Source organism: Megascapheus bottae, chromosome 17 (genome assembly GCF_031878675.1).
Source record: "Megascapheus bottae isolate mThoBot1 chromosome 17, mThoBot2.hap1, whole genome shotgun sequence".
In the NCBI taxonomy this organism is placed as follows: domain Eukaryota; kingdom Metazoa; phylum Chordata; class Mammalia; order Rodentia; family Geomyidae; genus Megascapheus; species Megascapheus bottae.
In genome coordinates this window covers 15,286,412-15,295,393 of record NC_143525.1, presented here as the reverse complement: position 1 = coordinate 15,295,393, position 8,982 = coordinate 15,286,412, and the positions used below count along the sequence as shown (strand labels likewise).

Sequence of the window (8,982 nt, the reverse complement as noted above, 5' to 3'; positions counted from 1 at the left end):
ATCCAAACATTCTCATTCAGCATGAAGAAGACACCCGAGGGATCGATCGGATAAAAGATTAAATTTTCCCACAAGCAAATTTCATGCTTCCATTTCATGCAAACAAGGTGCCTTACAAGAATATGACCATTCTGCAGGGAAAAGACGCTCTGTCGATCTAAGCTATTTGCAACTGCTTTCCTTGGAGTACTGGGTCTATTTATATTTTTCAGTGAAATGTCCATTTCTAGATAAAGAAATGATCTATACATGCTGACCCCTTTGGCATGGGGGCTCCTGGGGTCAGTGCCTGCACCTTAGGAAAGTGGACAGACTGAAGGAGACTACACAGGGCGGGAACTGGGGGTCCACTGGCTGAGAGGCCTGGGGGAAGGAGGGGGGGCACTCCTTGGTCTACTTTGTTTCTGAGTTTTGGGATGATCCTGAGGTTGGAGGTTATGCACAGGAAGGCTGGCTAGGGCAGGGGCATGGAAACTTCCCAGTTATCTTGTTCTTCCTTTCTGCAAACACAAAGTCAACACTAAGATTGTCTGCCCCTCCCTTTTGGGCTTAAAGGCAGTGAGGTGCAAAGTTGACAGATTAACTTCTTTAGACTGGAGCAGAATTTCTCTCTTTCTGGTGCCAGTACAGGGACTTGAATTTAGGGCCTGTGCTTTCACTTGGTTTTTCACTCAAAGCTGGCACTCTACTACTTGAGCCACACCTCTACCTCCATCTTTCTGGTGATTAACTAGAGATACACATCTCATAGACTTTCCTGCCCAGGCTGATTTCAAACTGCGATTCTTGGATCTCAGCCTCCTGAATAGTTAGGATTAAAGGCATGAGCTACTAGTGCCCAACTGAGAACTCTCTCTGCCAGTCCTGGGGCTTGAATGCAGGGCCTGGGTGCTGTCTCTGAGCTTCTTTTGTGCAGGGCTAGCACTCAACCACTTGAGCCATAGCGCCGTTTTTGGCTTTTTCTGTTTATGTGGTACTGAGGAATCAAACCCAGGGCTTCATGCATGCTAGGCAAGCAGTCTACCACTAAGCCACATTCCCAGCCCTGAGAATTCTTTTTGCCACTTGGATGTTTAAGCTGATCTCCTGTAAACCTTGATTTGAATCTTCTATTCCTAACTACCTGCAGAAACGAAAGATAGAAGGACCACTCTTCTCTTTTACAAAGAGGAATCACCAGTTTTGCTCATTCACCGTTTTGTTCTTGCAGTACCAGTTCAATTTCTCTGACATTCTCAACCTTTGGATTTAGCTCCTTTTTTTCCCTTAAGTATTGGGGATTTAACCCAAGGCCTCATACGTGCTAAGCAAGTGCTCTACCACTGAACTCCTCTTCTTGCTTCCAATATGAAGATTTCAAAACAGAAACAAAAGAATGACAGTTGTCTAAGACCTGATAGCCAGGCCATTCATTTAGGTAAAGTCTACTGGAAGTAGTTTACTAAGAGGAAAACCAGGAGAGAAATGGGAGAAGATTCTCTTTATCATAGTTCATCTACCATGACATTCCCCCAGCTATCAAGCCCATTAGCTTATTTCCATGTGAACTTATTTGAATGGATACATAGACAATGAATTTTACTGAGTGTCTTGGCAAACTCTGGGGCTGGAATTTAGGGCCAGAATGCTATCCCTTAGCTCAAGGCTGGTGTTCTACCATTTGAGCCACACTGAAAAATTGCTGAAAAAGCAATTTTCAGTTTCTTGCTAAGTTAATTGAAGAGAAGAGTCTCTCAGGCATTGTCTGCTCGAGGTTGGCTTTGGACTATGATTGTCAGATCTCAGTCTTCTGTGGCCAGGATTACAGGAGTGACCCATCAGTGCCCAGCTCAAATTCTGAGAATCTTAATGAAAATGGACAATTCAAGGTTTTTGGGTACAAGTAGAGAACAAAGATGTTTAATCTCTCTTGAGACTCTCAGTTCTTCAACGAAATCCCCAGATATCAGCTTCATCACATTCAGCCATGCCACTCCAGGATTTCAAAGGCCACGAGGGCTCAAGCGGGGTGGTGGTATTAAAAGACAAGAACAAGTGGACTCTTTATCAAATTCTTTGAAATGTATAAATAAGTTCTCATTAATTGCACTTGGAGCCTTTCTAGGTTAATAATCAAAGTTTCCAAAAAATTTTTAAAGAGTTAATTAGGCCCCCAAATAGGAATTTCAGTAACTCTTGATATTCAAGTACTGGTGATCCGTAGTTCAAAACTGAACAATTAGGGACGTGACGCCTGAGATGTTTCGTGTTTTGTTTAGTTTTAGACTATCGGGTGTGACGGAAAGAAACTGACCTCACTGTTTTCCCACCCCTAGCAACAAAGCTGTGTAGAGTGTGCACATTTTCCTCTATTATTTGCCCTCCGAGTCCATGCAAACCTCCCCCAACCTTACCATCCTTCAGCAACGGACATTGGGTGACATGCTGGGGGATTTATCTCATTTGTGAAATTACACAGCCACATGCACCCTCGGAGATCAAAGGGACAGGTTTGAGGACGAGGCAGTCTTTTCCTATATCAGAAGACGATTCTTAACAAACAAACAAACGACAACTCCCCCACTTAAGAAAAAAATGAAAACAGAAAAACCTCAGGGGCTATTCAACATGAAGTTACTCTGATTCCGGCCGACAGGGCTGCTCTGAAGAGCGCATGCCGGGTAAATTCAGGGTAGCTCGCTTCTCAGGGTCTGGAAGTGTGAGAGTTTCTGGAGCAGACTTTTTCCGGGGCCGATCTTTGGGGACAGACAGAAATTCTGGGGCATCCGTGGAGAGCGGGGTGGAAGGGGCACTGGACGGGGCACTGCGCACAGAGGAAGGAAGCAGGGAAATACTGGAGATGGAGATGGCAGGTGGGAAAACGCCGATTTTCTTGTTGGTAGCTTCCTGAGTGGCTCGTTCGAATTCTCGCACTTGATCCATTGTCATGTCTTCAGAGGGAGAGACAGAAAGGGAAAAAAAGCAGCAGTTACTGGCAAGAGGTGGATGGATTGATCTCTGAGCTTACTTTTAAAGGAACTAGTGAGACCCTGGCAGAGAAGGGGCCTATAAGACGACAAACCTGAGTTATTCCCCCATTTTTATTTTTGTGCCAGGACTAGAACTTGAACTCAGGGTCTTATGCTCTTGTTTAGCTTTTCTGTGTAAGGCTGGTGCTTTTCTCACTTGAGCCACAGCTTCATTTCTTTTTGGTTGGCTAACTGGAGTGTAAGAGTCTTACGGGCTTTTCTTCGTGGACTGGTACTGAACTGGGATCTTCAGATCTCAGCCTCCCACGTAGCTAGGTTTATAAATGTAAGCTATACTTGTCCAGCTTGCAATGTTTTTCTTAGACAGGAAAGTCAAAGTGGCATTTAACAATTGTAAATGTTTCTCTCGTATATGTAATGGATTCTAGACACCACCTTTGAGACCTAATGTGTTGAAAACACATCACCATGTGATATGTTATCACATCCTGTGATAATTTCCTTCTCAAAGTCTATTTGTGGTGTGTGTGTGCCAGTCCTAGGGCTTAAATTCAGGGCCCAAGAGCTGCATCCTTGAACTCTTGCTCAAGACGAGCACTCTACCACTTGATAGTGCTATTTCTTGTCTTTTCTTCTTGGTTAATTGGAAATAAAAGGCTCAGAGACTTTTCTGCCTGGCCTGGCTTCAAACTGTGATCTTTGGATCTCAGCCTCCTGAGTAGCTAGGATTACAGGGTGAGCCACAGCACCTGGCTTCTATTTGCCTTTTTTTTTTTTTTTGGTCATGGGGCTTGAACTCTGGGCCTGGGCACTGTCCCTGAGCTCTTTAGCTCAAGGCTACCCACCCTACCCCTTGAGCTATAGCCCCACTTCCAGTTTTCAAGTGGTTAATTGGAGATAAGAGTCTCACAGACTTTAGGGCCTGGGATGGCTTTTAACCACAAGCCTCAGATCTCAGTCTCCAGCTAGGATTACAGGCATGAACCACTGCACCCGGCTTCTATTTGCTGTTTTAGCTAACTAGCTCTTCTTTCCGTTACTGTTATCAGTCACTGCCAGTCTGACTATGCCTGGTAGCCTTTGCATTTTTATTTACTGGGAACAAGGAAGCAGGCAACTATATTATTAAAATAAGCACTGGGTAAAGTTCTGAGTAAAGGCTGATATCTGTTACCCAAGGGTTTTCTCATGTATCTTGCCTTTCAAGAGGCTCATTTTTTGTCCCCCCCCCCCCCGCCATGGTTTTAGCTGCAGAAACTTCCCTAGGGGCGTGTGTATGTGTGTATGTGTGTGTGCCAGTATTGGGGCTTGAACACAATGTCATATGCTTTCCCTTAGCTTTTTCATTCAAGACTACTGCTCCACCACTTGAGTCATCGTCTCACTGCTGGCCTTTTGGCAGTTAATTGGAGATATGAGTCTCACAGACTTTCTCCTGTCTAGGCTGGCTTCAAACCAAGATCCTCAGATCTCAGCTTCCTGAGTAGAATGGATTATGGGCATTAGCCACTGGTGCCTGGCCTTAATTATTAGATTTTATAGTATTTAACATATGAAAAATATTTTTCATAAAATGAAACCCTCAAGAATTCCTTTTTAATAGTTGTTAAAATTCCCTCAAAGAATAAGGATTTCACAAAGGAAAATAAAAATTTAAATGACAACTATGTTGACATAATGTAAATTTCATAATACGTTAAGAAAAAAATTGTACGTATGGACTTACTACATTAAAAATACTAAGACTAGTAAACTAAGAAATGAGAAGTTTTTAGAAAAAAGGCAAAGTTAAGACTCTAAGAAGAACTTCAGTGAATTAAGTTCTAGGTGTGTACTTGCCCTAAGAAATGGATAGCCTCTGAAAAATTACTTTCTGCAGTCTGTATATATTGCTATACTCAAAGCTTCCAGCAGGGGGCAGAAATCACCCAAGGCACAAAATGTTGCTTTTCCACTCCCAGTGTCTCCTAAGTCTTATTTTTAACCAAGGGGTTTTGAAACGCCTTGATTGAAAATAAGATTGTAATTTCCTTATTGCTGTGTTCATGGATGTTAATTTTGCACATGTCCAATCTGATTCATCTCAGTTCAGGTTGAGTCTTGAAATTTCACCACGCATCCGTGTGGTTTTAATAAAGGATGCACAGCAGCTTCTTGGTTTTAATTGCTTCCTTTTACAATAGAGAAGACTGTGGAAAAAGAAATGATCTTCAATTTCACAGAACTCCAAAGAATAAGGAAAATGTCAAAAGCATTCCAAAAGACCATTTGTGGAACTTTGCAGGGAAGTAGCGGGGGGGGGGGGGGGGGGGGGCTGCGGCGCGGCATCTGTTAAATTAAAATCATGAAACAATCATGGCCTGTAGACAGAAAATGCATGGTGTGTGTGTGTGTGTATGTGTGTGAAAATAATATCTCATTCTAACTTAGTGCCTTCTATATAATATACAGATATAATAATAATATCAACAACAATAATATAACAATAATAGCCAAACTTAAAGAAAATCATGCAAATGGCCTTCTGCTATTTCTCAGGGATTTCTCTACTTAGGCTGGCTTTGAACCGTGATCTTCAGATCTCAGCCTCCTAAGTAGCTAGGATTACAGACATGAGCCACTAGCACGCACACCTTGCTGCAAACATTTTATTTTTATCTTTGGAGCAGGGAGGGCAGAGAGGAATGTCTTATGGATCCGTTTGGCCTCAAATGCAGTCACTGCATGCAAGCAGGCAGGGAAAGGAAGAATTCTGGACCCCAGGTGGCCTCAAGGCATTCAACTTGCATGCATCCCATGGCAGTGCCAGATACTTGCAGGATACATTCCAAAGACATGCGCTAAACACTTAACTGAAAATTTCCAAAGAGCTACCAGGTCTTCCCAATCCTTTGTATCCAAAAGCCATCCCCTGATTTTGCATAACTATATTCTCTTTTCAAATTTTCTCTAAAAACATACAAAGTATCAGCTCATGGTTTAGCAACAGTTTTTTTTTTTTTTTTTTTTTGGCTTATAAAGCAAAATAAAACAAAAAACCCTAGTGATTATTCCACAGCCTGGGCTCCTGGATATGAGAACTCCAGCTGGGGCTGAAGATCCATAGAAATTATTTGTTGTTGATTATGTTTTCCTCTGCTCTTGTGTCTCCTCTTCATTTGCATAAGTGATTGAGAAATGACTGTACTTTTTCTTTTTTTAATTTTTTTTTTTTTTTTTTTTTGCCAGCTGGACTTGAGCTCAGGGCCTGAGCACTGTCCTTGGACTTTCTCAAGGCTAGAACTCTACCACTTGAGCCTCAGCACCACTTTTGGCATTTTTCTATGTATGTGGTGCCGAGGAATCAAACCTGGGTCTTCGTGCTTGCTAGGCAAGCACGCTACCACTAGGCCAAACTCCCGGCTCCTGTGACTCTACTTTCAATGGTGGCCTACACAGTACAGTCAGCGCTCCTTACCCACTGTGTGACTGACACAGGAGAGATCCACTCTAGCTCATCACTGCTTCCCCACTCAGTTTGTGAGCTTGCAGACTACAGATTACTCTGAGTAGAAAGGAACTGATTGGCTAAAATGGCTATGGAGAGAAAGTTTGTTTTGGTTTGGTTTTTTTGTGGGTTGTAGGGCTAGGATTCTGGGCCTGGGCGTTGTGCCAGAGCTCTTCAGCTCAAGGCTACCACCCTACCCCTGGAGCCACAGCGCCACTTCCCATTTTCTAATGATTAATTGGAGATAAGAGTCTCTCGGTGGTCTTTATTGCCGAGGTTGGCTCTGAACCCTGATCCTCAGATCTCAGCCTCCTGAGTAGGTAGGATTACAGGCGTGAGCTGCTCCGTCCGGCCGAAAGAAAGCATTTTAATGCAAGTGGAAGGAAACCTAAAATAGCAGATCATTCAGAAGCCTGCCCTTGAATGAATAAAGTGAGTGCTAAGTATGTTTGGAAAAGTTCCTGACATGTTTTTCTAGTATACATAAGACATCCAGCTATTCTTCCTATGCTCTTTTCTGGTTGGTGAGAGCCATTCTTTTTCTACCTTTACTAGTACCATAAAATGTTTCCATTTCTGTTCTAGGCTTTATAACAACCAACAACAAAAAAGAAGAGAACCCCAACTAGGTTGCTTTAAAGAATCAATCTGTCTGGGAGAGACAGGAAATAGGATTTGTCTAGACTGAGCTGGGCATCTTTACCAATGGCCTGTGGTGGGCGCTGCTATGATTTTGTGGCAGGCTGGAAAGGAGCATTTGTGGTATTTCAGAGATCAGTGCATGTGTTTGTTATGGGGTGGGCAACATGTTGGAATAATTCTACATACACTTGTTTGGGCATGATTCTCTATGTCATCCACAGTGGAGGAATGCGGATTGCAAACTTTTATGTTGGTTTGTTCATGCATGTTTTTCTCGTATTCCCGAACATCATCCAGTGTCATATCTGAAAGAGGTCAAGATGTTGGCAACTTCCGTTATTCAAGGCACACTTTCAATGCGGGGGGAAGGGGGATTTAAGGGGAGCATGATTGCTTAGCAGTGGCCAAAGAGGTTGAGGGCAAAAAAGAAAGAAAAAGAAAATGCAGGGAATGGACTAACTTTATGAAGAATACATCATAAAGTTAGCAGAACCAGCCAAAGAGGGATTGAGGGCAAGGAGGTTAAGTCGAAAGAGACTTAGAACCGAGGACAGATTATTCAGCGGTGAATTCTGGTTGAAAAAGAGCTCAGTTGGGTAGAAGTATTAGCGTGTGGGCAGAGCACAGGCTGAGATCTACTAAAGCTTTTTTAGAAGATCCCTTCGTGGACAGAGGATCAGATTTGTTTGAGCCAGTACTTACCTTTCATAATATCTTTCTCCAAGAGCCCGAGTCTTTAATGTACTCAACATTAAGGGAAGAAAATGGACGTGGCTACCACAGGAGACTGGATGCAAGAGAAGTCTAAGCATGATTTGAAGCAATTCTCACAGAGACTTTTTTTTTGCCTGTCTTCCCAGGTGTCAGGGAGGGAATGTCTACACCTAACAGCTTGGCGATGGCTGACACCACTCCACCCAAGCTCATCTATAAATAAAATGTCATGTGATATGAATTTTGGCCTCAGTTTTTTTTCTTTCAGTATTATGGGATAATGGTCTTTTAAACTGGTGGTTCTTGAGAAGAGACAGTGTTGGGACATTTTCAGGAATTAAAACTGCAGACCTGCATCTATTTAGTGACTTTGTGCCCCTGGCAAAGAATTGTTTGATTAATAGAATGATCAAAGTGTCCAGAGTGATCAGGTTGAGAAATCTCGTCTTATTCAAACAGATCAGAAAACTATAAATGAGCAAGCTGGGTATGGTGGTACATGCCTATAATCCCAGCATTGAGGAGGCTGAGGTAAGAGAATTGAAAGTTCAAGTCCAGCCTGAATTACCTAGTGAAATCTTAGTCTCAAAAACAAAGCCCCCAATCTACTCTCAAACAAGGAACCCATCTTGTCTTTAGAATGAGAAATGTAGTTTCACTTTAAATGACCCCATAATTTTACTCCCCGTCCCCCCAATCTACTCCAGATATATTTGTGTGTGAATCTACCAGTCTGCGACTGAACTCAGGGTCTGATCACTGTCCCTGAGCATTCAAGGCTAGTGCTCTACCACTTGAGCTACAGCTCCACCTTTTTTTTTTTTTTGGTGGTTAACTGGAGATAAGAGTCACACGGACTTGCCTTCCCAGGCTAGCTTTGAACTATGATCCTCAAATCTCAGCCTCATGAGTAGCTAGGATTACAAAGCAAAAGCCACTGATACCTAGCTTACTCCTTCTAGTGTTTTTATTTCCAGCAACTTCTTTCTTTCTTTCTTTCTTTCTTTCTTTCTTTCTTTCTTTCTTTCTTTCTTTCTTTCTTTCTTTCTTTTTTTGCCAGTCCTGGGCTTGAGCTCAGGGCCTGAGCACTGTCCTTGGATTTTCTCAAGGCTAGAGCTCTACCACTTGAGCCTCAGCACCATTTCCAGCTTTTTTCTATGTATGTGGTAC

General features: G+C 42.7%; 1 protein-coding gene across 1 annotated transcript in view; it reads right to left on the bottom strand.

The window, feature by feature from the left end:
* Positions 1 to 426: 426 nt before the first annotated feature.
* Pitpnc1 (phosphatidylinositol transfer protein cytoplasmic 1) overlaps positions 427 to 8,982 on the bottom strand; it is a gene marked incomplete at its 5' end in the record, with an annotated part of 105,086 nt that continues 96,530 nt past the window's right edge. The window contains 2 exons of the mRNA XM_090351489.1: positions 427 to 2,930; positions 7,287 to 7,403. Coding sequence (XP_090207615.1) covers positions 2,614 to 2,930; positions 7,287 to 7,403 — 434 coding nt within the window. The remainder of the gene's footprint in view (positions 2,931 to 7,286; positions 7,404 to 8,982) is intronic.